General features: G+C 37.4%; 4 protein-coding genes across 5 annotated transcripts; 2 read left to right on the top strand and 2 right to left on the bottom strand.

Annotated features, from left to right (window-relative positions):
• Positions 1 to 27: 27 nt before the first annotated feature.
• Positions 28 to 2,232, bottom strand: LOC130988420 (LRR receptor-like serine/threonine-protein kinase FLS2). The gene has a single exon (XM_057912243.1). It carries the CDS (start codon positions 1,978 to 1,980, stop codon positions 274 to 276), a length of 1,707 nt encoding a protein of 568 aa, XP_057768226.1. The 5' UTR covers positions 1,981 to 2,232; the 3' UTR covers positions 28 to 273.
• Positions 2,233 to 4,110: 1,878 nt separating this feature from the next.
• LOC130988419 (U-box domain-containing protein 34) lies at positions 4,111 to 9,431 on the top strand. 2 transcript variants are annotated; one of them, XM_057912241.1, is made up of 9 exons: positions 4,111 to 4,367; positions 5,407 to 5,528; positions 5,609 to 5,724; positions 6,034 to 6,155; positions 6,231 to 6,463; positions 6,633 to 6,734; positions 6,998 to 7,426; positions 8,152 to 8,901; positions 9,009 to 9,431. In XM_057912241.1, the coding sequence occupies exons 1-9, from the start codon at positions 4,217 to 4,219 to the stop codon at positions 9,189 to 9,191; spliced, it is 2,208 nt and encodes a 735-aa protein (XP_057768224.1). In that variant the 5' UTR covers positions 4,111 to 4,216; the 3' UTR covers positions 9,192 to 9,431. The 2 variants fall into 2 exon arrangements, with proteins under 2 accessions (XP_057768224.1, XP_057768225.1); XM_057912242.1 differs by having other exon boundaries at positions 4,145 to 4,890.
• Positions 9,432 to 14,686: 5,255 nt separating this feature from the next.
• On the top strand, positions 14,687 to 18,597 carry LOC130988418 (uncharacterized). The gene is made up of 3 exons (XM_057912240.1): positions 14,687 to 15,027; positions 15,879 to 18,040; positions 18,120 to 18,597. The coding sequence occupies exon 2, from the start codon at positions 15,879 to 15,881 to the stop codon at positions 17,796 to 17,798; it is 1,920 nt and encodes a 639-aa protein (XP_057768223.1). The 5' UTR covers positions 14,687 to 15,027; the 3' UTR covers positions 17,799 to 18,040; positions 18,120 to 18,597.
• Positions 18,598 to 18,746: 149 nt separating this feature from the next.
• Positions 18,747 to 20,047, bottom strand: LOC130988417 (uncharacterized). The gene is made up of 2 exons (XM_057912239.1): positions 19,836 to 20,047; positions 18,747 to 19,285 (listed from the first exon to the last, which is right to left on the bottom strand). The coding sequence occupies exons 1-2, from the start codon at positions 19,974 to 19,976 to the stop codon at positions 18,866 to 18,868; spliced, it is 561 nt and encodes a 186-aa protein (XP_057768222.1). The 5' UTR covers positions 19,977 to 20,047; the 3' UTR covers positions 18,747 to 18,865.
• Positions 20,048 to 21,612: the final 1,565 nt, after the last annotated feature.

Below are 21,612 nucleotides of genomic sequence, written 5' to 3'. Positions count from 1 at the left end.
TGATGAGAAAAAGAAATATTTTGTCACTGCAGTGAGTAATCCAGGTAGTTTCCTTTCATCAACCTACCGAAAAATTGGATATGAAACTTTACAAGGGTTCATTTAATTTGTTGATGTCACAGTAAAAGATGCAGGAGGCATGTATCAGCTGTGCAAGATTTTAGATATCTTGATCAAGATATAACACTATCCTATTCACTACAATGCCATATTTGCTACATGTGTTTAGTATGTGAATAAAAACAAGGTCCCAATGGAAAAGAAAAAATCTAACTAGAAAGAAATCTGTGTGTAGTATTTGCTGCTACAGGGCGGCAGTGGTTTGGCACACAAGCACAGATTGTGAGCATATGCAGCTGCAGGGAAAATGTTATAAGGTCTTCCCTGTGGGATCTTCCCACACAATCTATTCACCCTGAAGCTTGCATACTTCAGGGCCTCGATTCCCAAAAAGCTCTCGGGGATTTTTCCCGTGAGTTTGTTCATGGAGACATCCAGCCAACTCAACTTCTCCAACGAGCCCAAACTTGTAGGAATTCTTCCTGCTATTTGGTTTCTTGAAATGTCGAGGCTTTCCAACTTAGCCAAGTTTGAAACTGAACTTGGAATGTGACCTGAAATCTTGTTCCTTCCTATGTTGAGTACTTTTAAGTTGTTTAATTTGTTGCTGAATAATTTAGATAGAGAGCCATGCAATCGGTTTGAGTGGAGATCGATCATGGTGATCTGCTCTGGGAGTTTGATTGATGAGAGATCAGATGTGAGTAAGTTGTTTGAAATCTTTACAGTTTCCAAGTTTGTCATGTTTGTCATGAAAATTGAAATCCCTTTTGTGAGATGGTTGTGAGATAGGTCTAATGTGGTCAAGAATTTGGGGTTTGTGAAGTTTGGCAGTGCTCCTTTAATCTTGCAGCCTGCAAGATGAACATCATACAGTTGTCTCTTCCTGATCCATTCAGGGACTGTCTGTAAATTGAGATTGTTGTAAGAAAGATCGATTGATAGTAGAGAAGGAAGCCCTTTACCAAATGCTTTGTTAGGCAGAGGATCTGTGAGCATGTTTCTTGACAGATTAAGATTCCACAAGTTTTGCAGCTGTGCAATGGAATCTGGGATTTGACCCGTGAGCTTATTCGAGCTTAATCTCAATACAGAAACAGACTTCAGATTCCCAATTTGAGGTGGGATTCTGCCAATGAGCAGATTCTGATCAATTGAAAGCTCAGAAAGATTGGTGAGGTGGAACAAGGATATCGGTATCTGGCTCGAAAACTTGTTGCTGGTTAGGACAAGATATGTCAGATTCAAGAGGCCTCCAAGAAAATCCGGGATGGATCCAGACAATGAATTGTAACTGAGATCAAGAAACTGCATGTTTCTCAATGCATTAAAAGTTGTGGGAAGTGGACCTGTGAGTAAATTCTTTGCTAGATTCAGCTGCAACAGATTCCTTAAATTCCCCAAAGCTGGTGGAATCTTTCCAGTCAGAAGATTCCCACTCAATGACATTGTCTGAAGGTTTCCCAACAGGCCTAAACTTGATGGGATTGTTCCATGCAATGAATTATCTTCAAGAGCAAGGTGTGTGAGATGTGTGAGATTGGCAAAACTGTGTGGAATTGTTCCTGCAATGTGCTTCATCCCACTAATTATCAATACCTCCAAGAATTGCAGATTGCTGAGAGAATGGGACAGTTTGGCAGTCATGAAGAGGGCTTCTGATGATGATGGCCTCTGCATGATCAGCTTGGTAACCCTTCCAGCGACGCACTCGACTCCTTGCCATGCTCCGCTGCAGAAGTCACCACCTCTCCATGTGGAGAGAATGCCGGTGGTGTCCTTGGAAACGCTGGCCTTGAAGCCAAGAAGGGCAGCTCTGTCAGCCTTGGAACAGATAGGTGATGATGGGGTTTCCCTTTGGAATGAAGGTGTTGTGAAGAATGCTGTGATCAGGAAAATCTTGATCAGAAACTGCATCATTTTGAGTGAGAGATGGTCATGGAATTCAAGACATGAGAAGGGGAGCTCTTTTTCAGTATGTGTTTACATAGATGCTCGTGTATATTTGGTAACTATGGAACTTACGTGTGTATTAATGACTTCTGATGATTGTGATCCTAAATGGGTGTTTGAATGTTAGTTGATACAAATTTTTGAGGTCATATTTTTCACACATTCAACTTGTTTTGTGCATAAGTGTAATATGGTCCACTAATTTCCTATATTTCGATTATTACTTATTGATCGATGCTAAGATTTTGGACTACCTTATAATTCATTTATCTCAACTGCCGCAGTCTGTCCACTTTTTGTGAATAGAATTAGTCCAACTCATTTTCGTTACTTAACAACTCATTTTTTTGTTATTATTTTTTAATATACAATAGATCGTATTCAAAATTTCCAACGCTACGACTTAGAGCAAAATTATTGCTTAGTTTTAAAAAACAATACTCCCTCCATCCACAAAAATTATGCCTTTTTTTTTTTTTTTGATTTGTTCAACCTAAAATATGTCATTCATTTTTTTGTAGTAGGGTCAAACAACTAATCTCTCATCACTCATCTAAAAAATGCAATTAAGGGAAATCCACAATCCACTCACAACAATATTTAATACGACTCATTATTTTCTTAAGGGTTAAGTATCAGATTAGCCCCTAAGGTGGAGGCCCCTATGGCATTGGGCCCCTTATGGTAAGGGGTGTGTCAAATAAGTCCCTATGGTAATTAAAATCGAACAAAATCACCCTTAGCCCTAACGGTGAGTTAACAGCCGTTAACTATTTAAAAAAAAAAAATCTTTGTCTATCATGTGTTCGACGAAATGACTGAGACTCGTCAACTCGCCGCAACTCAGCCTCCTTAATCTGGAGCCGCCGCTACCGCCACCACCGTTGCCGTCGTAACCCCCGCTTCCTCCACCACCACTTCCGCCACCAACGACAGCGTCGTCACCACGGCGCGGAGGGAAGAATTCAAGTTGGGTCGTTTGTTGCGTGTTTGTGCTCAAGGGAAGAATGTCCCAGCAGCAACGCGGACACTTATTTCACTAGTAAAGAATGTCAAGTTGAGCAGGGACTTCACTTGATTCTTTCCACACTTTGATCCATTTCTAGTGTAACATTATTCTAAACTCTCTTGAATGATTATAAATTCCAAATCAAGCCCGCCTCAAAAAAAAAAAATCCAAATTAAGCAGAATATTCATTTCCTTCGAGATCAATATGAATATGGTGTGTGCTATTGAAATGGGAATAACTGTAACAGAAACTTAAATTTGAAACGAAGACTTCCTACTAGTCATTGTGATTTTGTAGCAATGGAGCTGTCCAACATTTCCCTTCCTCTTCACATTCATCGTCCAAAATTTGGGTGTTTTTTTTATCAGTGTTGCCAGCTCACAAGCTCCTTCCTCCCCTACCTCTGCATTCTCTTTCCTTCTAACACCACTTCCATCATCTTATCCTTTATCATCAATATCACTAACTATAGCCCTCCATCAGAAACACACTCTCTCTATGTCTCTTTAATGATGCTATTGCTATCTTTGCAATTGACGGATTTCGACACGTACGATTTCAGGATGCCACCAACAACTGCATGGTGAAGCGGAGCTGCTGCGTCTGCGACCAGATCAACGTGAAGCTCGACATCCTCCGCGCCGTGGTGACGACGCCGTCGTTGGTGGCGGAAGTGGTGGTGGAGGAAGCGGGGGCTACGACGGCAGCGGTGGTGGCGGTAGCGGCGGCTCCGGATTAAGGAGGCTGAGCTGCGGCGAGTTGACGAGTCTCAGTCATTTCGTCGAACACATGGTAGACAAAGATTTTTTTTTTTTTTAAATAGTTAACGGCTGTTAACTCACCGTTAGGGCTTAGGGTGATTTTGTTCGATTTTAATTACCATAGGGGCTTATTTGACACACCCCTTGCCATAAGGGGCCCAATGCCATAGGGGCCTCCACCTTAGGGGCTAATATGATACTTAACCCTTTTCTTAAATCTCATATAAAAAAATGTGACATAAGACGAGAGTAATAAATTAATAATGGGTCTAAAAAGTCTACCCGCCAAGCAACGATCCAGATTCCATCTTGGCCGTTGATCGTCAACTACCTGACCCTTTTCAGAGTTCAAATCCAATTTCATGCCGCCTACAAGTCAAAATAAGTCGACCCAAATTTTCTACTACTATCCCCACCCGCGTTGGCGCTCCGATGATGGCGACGGTGGCTGTGGCGGTGAAGAGCTCCGACGGGAGGGGCAGCCAGCGGGCCGTGCGGTGGGCAATGGAGAATTTGATGCACACAGCCGCTCGTTTGGTTTTGGTTCGGGTTATGTCCCCCATCACTTGCGTTCCCACTCCGTGTACGTTCCCTACCCTACCACTTCCTTCTCTTTACCAGTGCGATCGCCAAAACACGCCCTGATGTGTGTGAGTGTTTCCGCGAGAGCGCGGCGTTGGGATTTGGATGCTTTAATTGGAACTGTTGAAGGAGGCTGGTTTACTAGAGTTGAAATTCGATACTAAGTTATTTTTTTATTTCTATTCTTTTGCTGTGTTTGTCAGTTTAATTATAATTTGATACACTTGGTACTTGTTATGTCCGTCCGTCTTCGCGAATTAATGTTGTACTTGAGTGTGTGTGGTGATTGAGGGATTAAATTTTGTGAATTGGTGATGAAATATGGTTTAATTTTTGCTGCGGGAGCAGTGGGAGTGCACGGGCTCGACACCTGTGCCTATCCATCCCTAAATTGTTGAGTGATGTTGTAGTCCTGAATTGTGTGGGAGTAGTTTGATCATAAAAAATGTTGCTAAGAAATCTTTGATTCTTGTTGAATGATGTAGTGATGCTACTCATTGTGCGTCTGTTGCATTGTTAAAGAGGTAAAACAGTGTAAATGCAGGTCTCTCTGCTCTTTTTTTTTTCTCTGGTACTTCATATTTTTTTGAACTTTGATTCGTCAGGGTGAATTTGAAGCAAATTAAAGTATCTGTTTCTGTAGGACCATATCCTTGCAGAGGAAATTATGGGAGGAAGAAGAAAAGAAAATCTCCATTTAGGACTACGTTAAATGCTTTGAATTCTGACTGATGCTTATCCACATGCCTAATATGGAGAAAGTATAAATATTAACAACGTAGATGAGCTGATTGAAGTATCTTCAATTGAGATTTTGGATTCTTCTTTCACTTGCTTTCCTTCTTTTCAAGTTCTTTTTTTTTTGGCTGAGAGATTAACAAGAACTGAAATCTAGAATTTATATCATGTGATGACCTGGCTTCTCACCCTTCTCCGAATGCTTTCTTGTTTGATACTTCACCTGTAGTACCTAGAAGTCTGCATATTATATGGCTGGCCACATTCACTGATGTCTTATTTTTCTGTCATGTATTTTGCAGCAGGTGGTAGCATACCCATCAGCGAGCTAGATGGAAGTATGGTGGACATGTATACTCATGATATGCAGGAAAAATATGAGGAAGATCTATCAACTTTTAGGTATCGACATAGGACACAGAAGGTGAGCTTTTCTTATTTCTGTCTATGTCTGATTTAGTTCTCCCTTTTTTATTTATCTTGAAATATGTTGAGCCAATTTAGATTGAGACCGTGTTACTGGAAGGAGACAATCCTGCATTTGCTCTTCTAAGGTATATATCCGATTCAGGAGCTACAAGTTTGGTGCTGGGCTCTTGCTCATCCAATTCCTTTGCTAGGTAAATTTTGCACTGAGCACTTCTGTTAATATACATTTCTCTGTGTGGCTTCTGATTTCCCTATTGAAATAAACCATTTGTCTTCTTTGTCTTATTTATGCCTAGTACATTATAATTTGTGTTAAAATCAATAATCCGTTGATCCTGACTTTTGGAAGGAGAAAAACTAAAAACTCGCAAATTGCATGTTAAAGTTTCCGTTCAAATATATTTCAAGTAGCGTGTGTGGCATCTTGTATGCTAAATCTTATAATATGTAATCTTTGGCTACTGTCTTGGTGTTGATGCATCACTATTTCTTTTTCTCAGGACGCCTAATGATTCTGAGGTGCCGTCAATAGTTCTCAAACGTGCTCCTGACACGTGCAAAATCTATGTGGTCTCAGCAAAAAAAATCACATCAAATTCCTCTAATCCTATGTCAACATCTGGTATGTTCATTATAAGGTTCCTTATTTATTTGATATCTTTTGCTACCTTAACTTGTTTGATTGGCAATCTAACAGGGAGGGAGCGTGATTCTCGTTCATTCACATCTTCTTCTTCATCTTCAGAGTCCAAATATAAGAACTGCCTTTCAGATGTTAGTCATCTTCCTTCTCGTTCACAAACAACAACATTCTCTTCTGTGAATCTGGATGCTGTTATGGAGACATCTCATCAAGCATCAGAAGAGAAACTCTCAGATATGTCAAGAAATAAAGGATTCCCGTCCATTTCTTCTACGCACTCAAAGCAGGTGATGCTTTCTAGCCTTTCTATTTGAAGTCATATTTCAATCGAGAAAGTGTGTCAAGTTCCAGAAAATGTATCTTTTTATATTCCATAACTTCCAGTGTTTAGTAAGCCATGGTTACCCACAAACCTCAGGTTTTAATTTAATGAGCATACTTATCTCTGTTCTGCAGTCAGACATTCAGGTTGAAATAGAGCAACTGCGCCTGGAAGTGGAGAATACTATGACCATGTATAATCAAGCTTGTCAAGACCTGGTCCATGCACAGAGCAAGGTTTAAGCTCGAGCACTTTACCATCTAAGCATTAGATCTTGTGAATGTGATAACGACATTTATTTTGTTTCAACTACTGTCCAGGTTGTTTCTCCTGAAAAGATTATCTATTTTAACGTTACAAACTTACAATGGCAGTCAGTTGTAGATCGCTTGACATGTGACATATGGCACATGTAGATTATCTTGAAACGAAGGGTTGAAAATTTAAATCACAATCAAGGATTATTGGGGTAATTAGTTTTTGGACCTATTTGTTTCAGGTGCACTTGCTTTCTTCTGAGTGCATTCAGGAAGCACAGAGAGTGAATGCTGCACAGGAAAGAGAAGTAAATTTAAGGAAAATTGCTGCTCAAGAGAGAGAGAAATATTTGGAAGCTGAGAAGGAGGCTGACATGGCGAAAAGACTTCTTGCGGAAGAAACATATGAAAGGCAGATGGCAGAACTCATGGTGCAGAAAGAATCATTAGAGAAAAACAAAATTGCTGATGCGCTACTGTTTGGTGATCTACGATATAGAAGGTACACGCGAGATGACATACAGATAGCAACCTGTTCTTTTGAAGAAAATAGAGTGATTGGCGAAGGAGCATATGGTAAAGTTTATAAGTGCAGCCTTGATCACACCTCAGTTGCTGTTAAAACTCTTCGCCCTGAGGCTTCTGACAGAAACAAGGAGTTTCTAAAAGAGGTTTAACCTTCAGTTTTCCAATCTATTTGGCATTTGCCGTTGCTACACAACTGAGACTGAATTACTGGCAAGCTTACCCACTTCACACTGGTCTTTGCTATTCGTTTTTAGGGCATAATTTGTCATAATTTAGTATGTGAACTGCTTCTACTTGTTACATTAGAGAAAGATATATATTCAGGGGCCTCGAGGCATCGATAGCCCATGTCATTATAATTACTACCCCCATCAATTGTGATAATTTCTTGATTAGTTGATTTAGTTGGCAATATCATCATTCACTTAGGGGACGTTTACTTTTGAGGATTAGCCTAGATAGATGAAAATAGTATAGGTTAATCCACTGTTTACTAAGATGGATTGGAACTCTGGGATATTCCAAGGCTCTTGATAATTTCTATCATTTGAGCTAATTTTGCTTGATTCATATCCCATTGAAAAGGTTGGATTGGAGAAATCATAGTAATGAGGATAAAAATACTTAATCATGTATTTTATCAATCATGAAAAGTAATTCCCCCTTTGGGTGTATTATTGTGAATAAGACTCCCGATCCTCACAACATTTGGGAATCATATACCCAATTGTTATTGGAAAGGAATAATACACAGGTCTGGTATGCTATTTCTAGATATCAATACTTGTATTATGCTTGTCTCTTCTTGTAGTAGCGTATTGTAATTGTGATGCAATCTGTGATAATACTAACTACAGAAACCGTGCAGGTGGAAGTGCTTAGTCAATTACGCCATCCTCACATTGTTTTGTTGCTTGGAGCCTGTCCAGAACTTGGCTGTCTTGTTTACGAGTATATGGAGAATGGGAGTCTTGAAGATCATATCCTGCCCAGAAGGGGCAGACCGCCCCTTCCTTGGCCTGTTAGATTTCGGATAGCATTTGAGGTTGCTTGCGGACTTGCCTTCCTGCACCACTCGAAGCCAGAGCCAATAGTTCATCGGGATCTAAAACCTGGAAACATTTTGCTTGACAAATACTATGTGAGCAAAATCGGGGATGTAGGCCTGGCCAAATTCATCTCCGATCTTGTGCCTGACAATATAACAGAGTATGGGGAGTCTGTTATAGCAGGCACCCTGTTCTATATGGATCCTGAATACCAAAGAACAGGAACTCTTCGACCAAAATCCGATCTATACTCTTTTGGAGTAATACTCCTCCAGTTATTGTCTGCACGCCATCCCAAAGGGCTTATAATGAAGTTTGAAAATGCTGTGAGCAGTGGCAATTTCTTGGATGTTCTTGATCAGTCGGTTACAGATTGGCCACTAGCTGAAGCAGTTCAACTTGCAGAGGTAGCATTGAAATGCTGCAAACTCAGATGCAGAGATCGACCGGACCTTGACACCGAAGTATTGCCCGTTTTGAAAAGACTCGCAGAGTTTGCTGATTCCGGTAGCTTGGCTGAAAGAGACCTCAGACTAGCACCGAAACACTATTACTGCCCAATTCTTCAGGTGCGAATATTATTAAGTTTTAACCAACATATAATTTTAAAAAAATTATATATTTGTGAGCATTCATCTTACTCTGCCTTGGCATTGCACCATACAATTGATTGCAGGAAATAATGGACAATCCCTTCATAGCAGCAGATGGTTTCACATACGAGCATTATGCGATAAAGGCATGGCTTGACAGGCACGATGTTTCCCCGGTGACAAAACAAAAACTACAGCACAAGATGCTCATTCCAAATCATATGCTGCGCTCAGCCATCCAAGAATGGATTGGAAACGACGCGTAAAACAATCTGAAAACGCTCATTCATTGTGTTGTTACTATGATTGCACCATTCTTGGAAATGTATATAAACAGATATTGATCATAACTGTTATGGCTTTTGCTAAGTTATGAAATGTAGACAGTAGATGAAATTGAATGGCTGCTTTAATATGTATATGCCAACAAGTGTAACATTTCCGTGATCAAATATTGTCTGTAATCTAAACGAACTATTATAGTTATATTCGTGTGGAGAATCTAATAGAGTGTGCAGCAACAACTATTATTATTATTATGTAGTTTTATTTCTGAGATGGATTTTAATATTGTTTTAGGGGATGGGAATCAAACATTAGACATCATCCCTACAAGAGGTAAGTATTATTTAAACTACAAATCTTAATGATTTCAGTCTTATGTAAAATGGGGACTCTATTTAGTTTGGACCTTGTAGATGTTATATTTGGATAATATATCAGATGCAGATGCTATACCAATTTAATTGTGAAACCTACACTTTAGATTTTACTTAGGGGTATGCTTTGGAATCATTTTTAAATGATTCCAACTCTCCATCTATTGATCGAAAAGAAATGCCTCTTCTTTTTAATTCACTTCAGAATTTATTATATACATTAATTATATCATGCCAGTAAGTCAACATGTACACATAGCTGGTGGAAGACTTTCAAAAGTCTGAGGTAGTGAGGTCAAGTAGTCATTGGATGCTTTCTCATTTCGATAAGGGAAATGAATGAGTGATGTGGCAACTTCACATTGGATTACGTCATATTATTTTTTCAATTATAAAATATTATTGAGCATGTCTATTTTAAAAAACAAAAAATGACTTATTTAATGCAACAATTCACAAAATGTGTCCAAAATCAAAATCTAGCCGAACTTATGAATTATTTTGCAATGAACCCTTTTATTAAAAAAGAGAATCAGTGTGCCTATTAGCTTAAATGCTTAATCATCATTTTCTCCCTATCATAGTACTCCCTCTGTCCCACTTCAAATGTCCCATTTTCTATTTTGGATTGTCCCACTCTAAACGTCTCATTTCCTTTTTTGACAATACACTCTCTCTCTCTACTTAATATTTAAACAATTTCCATCAACTTACTTTATCTACTTTATACATATTTATTAATCTCTGTGCCCAAAAGAAAGAAGATACTTGGAGCGGGACGGAGGGAGTACGTTTTAGCCTTTGAATATTCGCCTGGCTGTTTGCCATCATATATGACATGTATGTAACTTGTGAAAAATGACTACATTGTTATACGGTACCAAAAAAAAATCTAACATCATTATACATTCCTCAGTTTACAAATTAGGGTGTGTTTACTTTGATGGAAAAAAGAGAAAAAATATATTTTCACTCATTTTCCATCATTTTCACATGTTTACTATGATGAATTTTTTTCTTTGAGTAGGATGAGATATTTTCTCAAGCAATTTTTTTTCACTCATTTTCTCTCAAATGTTGGATAATATTATCCTATGGTCGGGGTGTAAAAATATTTTTCAACATTTTCTTATTTTTTCATCTCTAATAAACATATGATAGAAAAAAAAAATTCTCATCTTTTCTTATCCATCATTTTATAATGAAAATTTTAGAAGCAAATAAACCTTACTAACAACACTTCACTGACAATATATTTCGCCCCCAAAAAAATCAAAGAAAGAAAGAAGCATGATCGACAACGTGCAACACATGTGCACAAAATAAATATTGGAGCACAGCACAGTCTCTACACGTTTTCCGTGAATTGTTTTGTCCGTTTCTTTAAACGTGTTGATTTCAATTAATTGCAGTACGACAAATAAATCAATCGTCCACTAATTAGTCAACCTTCGCTGCATAGAGTCCACAAAATAATTGCTGCAAATTGGTATGAATTAAAAAAAAGACAAAGTTCCCTTTTCAATAATTTATCTAAGAGTATCGTTTTATTTGGGATGGATTAGTGTAGAGGGAGTATTTTAAGTTTAAAACTTTTAATTTTGAATTTCATCAACGTCTACACAAGCTTGAATTTATCACACTTGAAATTTTTGACCTAAGAAATATTTACTTCACCACTAGGTTATTCCAACCACATTTATATAGTTATTATGAGTCTATCACACTTGATTTTCAAATATAGTTTACCAATTATGAGTGGTTTATGAACTATTGCAAAAGAGCTTAGTGCACTGAAGACAGTGCTTAATTTTTTTTTCCACATAATTGACCTATTATATGCTATTTACATACTATTGTAAAAGAGCGTAAATTTATCCAATATGCTGCTAAGATAGTGATTATAGATTCTCATAAATTTATTCAACATGAATTACAAAGAATGCAAGGCTACTTTTATACTAATTTCACTAAATGACTAAAACCTTCATCAATCTTTTTTTTTTTTTTTGATAAATTATATAAGTAAATAAAAAAAATTTAAAGATCGCGCAACGATTGGTTCGAACCCAAAACTTCCATCAATCTTAGTTATTGTGTTTGTTGCGAAAGTTGTCGTTTTCATTGCTGTCATTATTTTCTAAGGTTCACATTTTCTTTTCATATAGAATGTCTTCAGAAAGTCAATTTGATTATATATCGTATATAGTTGTTTCATAAATTTCATGATTTTTTTTAGAGAGCATAAATTTCATGATTAAAGAAATAAGACAGTTACAAAAAACTCTGCCACTTCTACCCCTATGATAGAATTATAAATAACTTAAAAATTAAAAGAAAAGATTACCCGTAAATATTCTATGATTAAATGTATAGGTTAATTCTTATTTATTCTCTAATCTATGATTTTGATTTGATCTATCCTCTACGGTGCAAAAATCACAGATAACTAAAGTTTCTAAGCAGCTATACTTAATAATAATATTTCAATAAATAAAATACAGTGAATATATAAATTGGGATGCGAACGACACACGTGCAAAAATCTTGAGTGATAGAACAGTCAACTAATATCCAAGGTCAAGTTCAATGATGGTTTTTTTTTTTTTTTTTTGGTTTTCATTTCAGGTTAGATACAAATTAACACCACTGATTTCAAGCTTATCATGTTGATAGATACATTTGTTTAATATTTCATCTATCTACTTCGTTTGAATTGTTCATTAAGCACGTTATACACGAAGACACCAATAAATTAATTGATAGTATCAATTATTATTAACTCGTTTGAGTCTTGACTAATTAATCTAAAGATGATTAAACAATTAACACGGATTAAATATTCGGTTCACTTATTTCAATGTATTAACATAGGTGGTCAAGTTAAAAAGTACACGAACAATGTCTCATTGTTTACCACATAAAATCTAACTCCCAACTTTAACCAATTTTGTTAATTAATTTTATGTAATATGATTAATTATAAAATTATAATTAAATTTATAATTAATGATTAATTAAATCTTGTTTATCCACTATTAAATTCAATTAAAGATTTTGGAATTTTGTAGCTGGATCTTGGTCCCATGTTTCTTTTCCTGGTACTACTGGTACCAGGTTTAATAAAAAATTTTCTTATAAAAAAAAATAAAATCAATTAAAGATTGAAATTAAACTAAAAAATACTCCCCTCGTCCCACTCCAATAGGCTCATTTTCCTTTTTGGATAAAAAAGTTGTACTTAATTGGTGGTGACCACACCATTTTACTACAATTTTCCTACTAAAAAGTAAGTTTTCTTAATCTCCGTGCCCAAAGAAGTGAGCTTATTGGAGTGAGATGGAAGGAGTAATTAATAAATTTTAATGGGGTTCAAGATTTTAAATACTCCCTCCGTCCGCCAAAAGTAGACCACTTTTACTATATTGGGCGTTCGCAAAGAGTAGACCACTTTCCTTTTATGAAAATGGTCCCACCATCCACTTTAATCTTTTATCCTTACAAACACTCTTTATTTACAAAAAAACTCATCCCAAATTCAATCTCAACCACACATCTCATAAAGTGGTGGGACCCTTTCTCCACTACATCAAAATCATCACCAATTTTATTAAATCCCGTGCCCAACCAAAGTGGTCTGCTTTTGGCGGACAGAAGGAGTACCACCTTTTAAAAATAATACTCCATCTCCGTCCCCAAAATAAGTTCCTATTTGGGGACGGCACGGGTTTTAAGGAAAATTGATCAAGTGTATTGATAGTGGAGAAAAATATGTTATAATTAGTATTAAGAGTGGTGAAAAGGTGAAAATGTGTTATAATTAGTATTGTGAGTGGTGAAAAAGTGAAAAGTAAGAATAAATAAAGTATTATTAGTGGTGGGGTAGTTGCCCAAAAATGGAAAGAAAGAAAGAAGAACTTATTTGGGGGACGTCCCAAAAAGGAAAAAGATGAACTTATTTCAGGGACGGATGGAGTATATTTTGTAGCCCCTCTTTAAAAACAACTCTTTTGTATACCAGAATTAAAAGACTAAAATACCATTTACGGTCTCCACCACTTTAATTTTCGCGCAACATGACACGTGCCCATCATCGTGGGCACGATCATGTTCACCATCGTGTCGTGCCCATCATCATGATCGTGGGCACGATCGTGATCATGATCGTGTCACGATTGTGTCCACCATCGTGATCATGATCGTGGGCACGTGTAATGTTGCGCGAAAATTAAAGTGATGGGGATCGTAAAGAGTATTTTAGTCTTTTAATTCATTTTGGTATACAAAAGAGTTGTTTTTATATAGGGACTAAAAAACATATCACTTTTAAAATGTGGTATTTTTTGTGTTGGTGTCTATAAATTGGATAATATTATTTTTTGTGAACGTCAAAAATAAAAAATAAACTTGAACCAATAATATTTAATATTTTACAAGAGAGTTTTTGATACCTCAATTTTATCGATTAGGAATTTTGATCATCTTTTATCATGTCATATAATTGGAGCTTATTTTCTAGCGTTATTGTTTATTCATGTGCTAATATTTTGAAGGGGTTTTCCATAATTTAAAGAAATAACTTAATCTATTTTATAAAAGCCAAAACCTTTTTCAGCTATGGCAATAAGACAATTTCCAGTGAACTTAATTGGGGGATTTGCAAAACTACCCAACTTTGCAAAACTATCTACAACTTTTGACCACTTTATTTATCATCTACAACTTTTAACCATTTGTATTTTTTAATATATTTTGTCATCACACATGTGCACGCTTTTTTATGCTTGTCAGCAATCATTTCATAATTGTTCACGCATGAGGCTGGTATAGTGTACTATGATTCTCTTAAATTTTGTCCTTTTATGATTCCCCCATCACATTTTGTGCTTAAAATACCACCAAGGAAATGAGTTTGAAATACCGCACATATGTAAATATTATACGAAAATAATTTTTACAGGTTAAAATGATGCAAATGATTCTCTACACCATAGAAAATACTGTCTAAAAAAATTAAAATACCATCGGAACAAATGATAATACCGCCGGTCGATATTCACAAATATTCAGACGGTATAGTGATTTTGACGATGGTATTACATTTATTTCCAACGGTATTCTAAGTACGTCTGGCTCCTTTTAATTTCACTTTCACGTGAATATAAAGTTCTTGCAAGTACACTCATGTCAATATAAAGTGATTCCTTTCCTAGTACATTCACGGGTGAGGGTGAGTAAATTAAACATAAATTAAACACAAAGGCCTCCATATATGTTGAAAGGATGAAGTAAATACCACACAAACATTCAAAACAAGTTGTCTCAAAGGCCTCCATATTTGTTGAGTTATAATTCTTCTTCTTGGAAGCTTTGGGGTTCTCAGCTGCCATTTCATTGGAGAATTGGGAGAAAAGAAATTTCATCGCATATCTATCAACTAAAGGTAATTCTTAGTTTTATTTTAAATACTGAAGTATATTTCGTAAATACCGTTGAGTAATGGTTTAATACCGTTGCATATTTATCATTCTAGTGTACATAGAAATTGTTGCTAATATTAGGTGTATTTTGCTTATGGAAAATTTATCTTCGAGTAATAGCATATTACCGCCGTATAATATGTACATACCGTCGTCAAAATCTTAAATACCATCGTCAAAAAATGTAAATACCGTCGTATATCTATCATGTTAATGTCCATGCAATTTTGTTTTTAATTAAGTATTCTTTCATTCTATTCTAACAACCTTTGCATATGAGATAAATACCTTCGTAATGTTGATGAATATCGTCGATTACTTGATTAATACCATCTCCTAATAGTGTAATGCCGTTGCATATTTATCATTGTAGTGTATATAGACATTGTTGATATTATTAGGTGAGTTTTGCATGTGGAGAACATACCTTCGATTGATAAATTAATACCGTCGTCGAATATGGACATACCCTCGTCGAAATGGTAAATACCATTGCTTAAGTTCATTTAATACCGCCCGATTTCTATCTTGATAGTGTCCATGCAATTGTGTTGTAATTAAGCATTCTTTCAATTATTTGTAAATACCTTCGAATTGTAGTTAAATACCTTCGTAAGGTCGATAAACACCGTCGCATAATTGTTAAATACCATCGTGTAATAGTTTAATATTTTCGCATATTCATGAATAAAGATTTAATTGATGGGTTCTTCGTAAATAATTTGGTTTAGAGCGATTAATGATTTGTGGTATAAGCTAATTTATAGGAGAATATATTATTTGTATTTTAATTTATTTTATTCGTAATTTACAGATGACGGAGTGGAAAAACGTCCTTGTGAGATATGGAGGATATTGGAACGATGTCTTATATTGTGGTGGAGGTGCTACATTTGCTTATGTTCAGACAAATAACATAAGCATTTCGGAGTTAAGGCAAAATATCAATTACTACTTGATGGCAAATTCACTGAGTACCGTCTACAATTTATACTATCTATCGAGATCTCGAAGTGGCAGGATCATCCGATCTCTTTTAAGTACTGATGACCAACTTTCTCGACTTTGTGCCTTTGAGGTCGAGCCAGAGGTTTATGTGACACATGATGGTGGCACTTCCCAATCGGAGCAAGAAGTTTATCGACCTTCGATCGAGATACCGTATGCATCTACTTATGAGCACCCTCCTCAGCCCACGTCATTCGAGGAGCCCATCTCAAACCACATGAGAGGTTTTGATTGGTTTGCTGATAATAATGATGATGAAGAGTATGTTCCATCAACAGACACTGATGATGAAGAAGATGAGGATGATGAAGAAGCAGAGGAGCGTGAGTCTGCTCGAGTTGATTATGGCACATTTGCTGAGCATATTGCTTGGATTCGTCGGGAGGGAGGAATCGGGCAGCTTATGTCCATGATAATGCAGACAAACCCGCAAAGGCTTGAAGAAGAGTTGGGACCCGAACAAACTGCAGAAATGAGCAATTGGCTAGTTCCGGTGGTTCCGAAGGATTTTTCAGTGAATTTATTTGCAGGTAAACTTGACAACATACCAGATCCCGATGAGTTGAGCGAAGGTTCTATCTTCGAAAGCAAAGAGGAGCTGAAATTAGCGGTGGGGTTGTGGCATTTGGAACGTCGTGCAGAATTTGTCATTCCTCGATCGGACTTGGATAGGATTACGTTCAAATGCAGATATCGGACTCAGTGCCCATTTCTGTTGCGAGCTACTCAACATGGTGACTTTTGGATGGTTCGAAAGTTTGGGCCTGCCCACACATGCACTGACAACCTCGTAAATATTGGAGTGAGGAAGGTACCAGCTCGTGTAATCGCAGCATATATAGCAAAGAAAATGCGCGAGGATGGGGACATAGTGAAGCCGAGGTCCATTGTTGTTGATTTGCAGAGAGAGTACGGTGTTCAAACCAGTTATAGTGTGGAGATCCGACCCCGTAATATGGCAGTGGAGATGATATACGGCGGACACAAAGAATCTTATGGATTGCTGCCAGGCTATCTGCACATGTTGCGGATGTGCAATCCGGGATCGGTGACCGACTTGGAAGTTGATGAGAATGATCGGTTGAAGCATCTCTTCGTAGCACTTGGTTCTTGCAGAGTCGCGTACACTATGTGCATGAGGCCAATAATTGTTGTTGACGGCACACACTTGAAGGGCCGCAATAAAGGTGTTTTGTTTGTTGCCGTCACAAAGGACGACAACGAACAAGTGTTTCCAATGGCTTTTGGGATTGGTCCGATCGAGAATGATGAATCGTGGAAGTTGTTTTTCTATCGATTGAAGGCGGCTTATGGTCAGAATTCTGAGACGTTGATTGTTTCCGATGCCCATATCAGTATACAAAATGCGGTTAAAGAAGTTTATCCACACGCTGCACACGGCTTGTGCTACTACCATTTGTTGAATAAAATTACTAGGTATGGCAAGGCAGCCGTTGCTTTCTACCAAAAGGCGGCTTATGCATATCGAGAGAGTGATTTTGACAAGGCAATGGCAAGCTTAAAGGCATTAAACGAAGACGGGGGAGCATATACCAAACTTATGCAGGTTGGTCCTGAGAGATGGGCTAGATCTAAGTGTCCTGTTCGTCGCTATAGTTTTCTGACCTCAAATGTTGCTGAATCTTTCAATTCTCGATTACTGTGGGCAAGACGTCTGCCTATATGCTCTATGGTTGAGGCGATTCGTCATATCATAGAAAAATAGTTTGATGAAAGACAGGAAGCTGCAAAGACGTTTTCTGCAGATGTTACACCAGAGGCTCTACGAAAGCTGACTGCTGAATTGGAGAGGTCGCGGAGATATGAGGTGGTTGCCATGTCTCCATCTGCTTTCAAAGTAAAAGATTCAAACAGGTCATTCAAAGTGAATGTACAAACGCAGTCATGTACGTGCTTCGAATGGGACATGAACCTGCTACCGTGCTCGCATGCTGTTGCAGCTATAAGGTACGCACTTGTTTTCACTTATATGATATAATTTTTGTTAGCTTCTTAAACTAAATTTTATTTTAAACAAATAATTCAGGCATTTAGGCGATGACTTATCTAAGCATGTTGGAGACTATTATCAATCAGCAAAGCTACGAGAGGCATACTCGTATCGGGTAAACTCTGTCCCGCCACATGCTTCATGGATAGTCCCTGCAGATGTTGCAAGTATTTGTGTTTTACCTCCACTATGGAAGCGACAGTCTGGTCGGCCAAAAGAAACGCGACATAAGGGACCCACTGAGAAAGATTCACAAAAGCAGAAGACGACACCAGGCAATGCGGCATCCACAAGCAAATCCACAAGCAAAAGTTGTGTTCCTAAGACGTGTAGTTTGTGTGGAGCGAGATCGCATATACGTCCCAATTGTCCTTACTTACTGCAAGATGAATGAGTGTTTGTTGTAATTCTACATTCTAATGTGTTTGTTGTTATTCGTGGATGCATGTTTTTATGGTTTGCTAGTATCTTAATGGTTTAATTAATAATACCGTCGTACAATTTTATAATACCATCGTGCAAATTTATAATACCATCGTGCAAATTTATAATCCCTTCGATACAAAACATTGAATACCGCCAATGTCTACCCGACGGTATAATTACACACCACGACGATATTCTCATTTTTTACGGTGGTATAATTAACGCATGAACAAAAGTAGCATGATCATAAGGTAGCAAATGTCTTAATAAGGTAGCAACTGTCTTAACAATACAAAACATGATCATAAGGTAGCAAATGTCTTAAGCATAAAAAACATGTTCATATGATACGTGAACTACTCATCCACTACACCCATATCAAAAATGCTAGCGGCAATCAATTCCCTATACTTGTTGACGCGCGTGTCCCCCCAAGTAATACTTGGCTGACCAGAAATGATACGCTCCACTATCATGCATGCGAATGGGCCAGATGAATACAAGTCCTTCTGGGTAAACTGCTCTTCTGGACCCGGAATGTATATCTGTAATGGTCGGGTCTTCCTCGTCAAAGCTAACTCGTTTGTAGCCCAGTATCCAGCAGATTCCAATACTCGAGAGAACAAAGTTAGTAGTGGCTGTAATTCATCGGCACGCATTAGTTTGGATTGTTCATCCAAACCATGATACTTTGGATCGAACAAATCTGCTTGCCAAAGTCCGGGATGGATTCGAACAATAACATAATGTTCACTGATAACACATGGAACAATGATCTGCATACAAGCATGATATACCACAAGATCATGTTAAAGAGATTCATTGATCATAATACCGCCAAATAAATTAATACTACCGCCGGTGTAGTTCATAATACCTTCGTGAAATTATAAAATACCTCCAGCTGGTATTCTGAACTATTCCAGTGGTATTCTATAATTTTCTAGGCAGTATTATCAACTTATTCGACGGTATTAAACAAAACAAGGATCCAAAAGCAAGATAAATGTAAGATTACCATCACCAAACACTCCCTCAACCTCCAATTATTTTTGACCAAATATGATATAATTCCAAACTAGCAAATTCACCAAATATGATATAACTCCCTCAGCCCTTCGTGAAATTAGTAACAATACCGACAAATAAATTAGTAATACCGCCGGAGTAGTTTACAATACCTTTGTGAAATTTATAGAATACCTCCAGTCGGTATTCTGAAATATCCCGGAGGTATTATGTTTTTTTCTAGGTGGTATTCTAAATTTATCTGACGGTATTAAACCATAAATTGATATCTCAATCTCAAAATTCATAAATATTAACCTGGCTAGCCCCCATCCAACTTTGTGCCATTGATGATCCACACTCGCCCTTAATCATTTTGTAAATACCCTCAGGGACTTCCCAAGCGGCAAAGGAGTCGTACGTACCGGGAACAGCGAGATTCAGCCTTGTGCCAAACATACAGCAACGCCAATATGTTTGACACACTCTCTGCGAAAAAAAAATAAAAAATCAACGTTCATAAGCATAAGGACAAATATCCAATGATGTAGATGTTGAAATAAACTCACAAATAAATCTAGAGAGGATATAACAGTGCTTTTTGACGTGACATTCGGTAGGAGGTTTCCCCCAATCATTAGCCTTGACTTGCAGCTTAACATGAACAACTCGACCACCTGTGGAAAAAAAGGATACCATTATTTAAGACACATAATAAAATGTAATACCTAAATTTAATTGACTTACTTCTTCGGGAAATGAAAAATTCAGCCTAAGAATGTCATGGAAATAACCCTTCTTGTATTTGACGCTACTTTCAGTGATGAAGACGTACTCCTCTCTTCCATTCATGTACTCCATAAATTTATCCACCACTTTCTTAGGAAGAAGACATGGCTCTCCAGTTGCTAGATAGGGGGAATCTAGCAATCGAGAGGGCCTATTTCGAAACCTCCACCTCAAACATCTGGGGTGTGCACCGCCATCCAAGTGTGTACCAACTGCAGTACCCAACTCGGGTATGATCTCAAGGGACCATACATGTAATGCCCACACCGGCCCGTACAGTTTATATTTGTCGTGTGTACTAGAGTTATTCACATACTGACATAGCAGCTGATACGAATAAGCTGCCCACGGAAATTGGGCAAATGCATCAAGATCATTCACCAAAGCCCACACCCAGTCAGCCACGTTCTTATCAGGCTCATACCCTAGTAGCATGCCATACAGTACTAACACGTGGGCCACACGTAATAGTAAACTCCCATCCTGATCATCAATATCATAATTCTGGAAAAGGTCAACGAGAGTCTCCACCTTAACAGTCCTCTGCCCACAACAAAATTTTCTGAACACTTCAACATTCCGGAGATCGTGGTGTGCCCTCGTATCAAAGTCAGTTTCTCCAAAATTCAGCCCTGTAACAAGGGCATAATCCCTCTCCGAGAAATTTAACCTACTCCCGTTAATAAAAAACCACAATCCATTATCATTTGATCGGATTTGGCGAGAAACTACATGGTGAACAGCCATAGCACACTTTGACCCCGGATTCCAATCTAATAAGTGTCTGAAACAACCACTTAAAAATCTGTCCACCAACGGTTGACCACCTTTCGTATTCAATACCTTCCTAACCATTTTCAAGTATTTTGTCTTGTAATATGTCCCAACATTTGAAGCCACATTAATTGTACTCGGCCTCAAATAATTAGGATTCTCCTACAATTTAAAAATAAAAATCATTAAAAACAAATTATAATATTAAATGTAACACTTTACAAAATAATATTAAAACACAAACTTTATTGATATAAAAAGGCAAAACTCATCTAATCTAGGCAAAGCATTTTATGAGCTAGCAAATAGTATGTAACTTTTGCTACTGTTGCAGCACGCAACACTAGCAACTTTATTCTTGCCATTATAATACTCACATTTAAATGTCACAATCTTAAATGTCACATTATTCTTGCCATTATAATTTACACTGTAGATATAGTATACTTGAAAATATCAGTAGTTGATGTTAAAAATTGTGAAATCAGCTTATGCAATAACTAAATATTCAAGTTTAGCTCATTGTCAAGTC

The sequence above is a fragment of the Salvia miltiorrhiza genome, chromosome 6 (assembly GCF_028751815.1).
Source record: "Salvia miltiorrhiza cultivar Shanhuang (shh) chromosome 6, IMPLAD_Smil_shh, whole genome shotgun sequence".
NCBI lineage: Eukaryota > Viridiplantae > Streptophyta > Magnoliopsida > Lamiales > Lamiaceae > Salvia > Salvia miltiorrhiza.
Note: the sequence above shows the minus strand (reverse complement) of the source record. Positions and strands in the feature narration are given on the sequence as shown.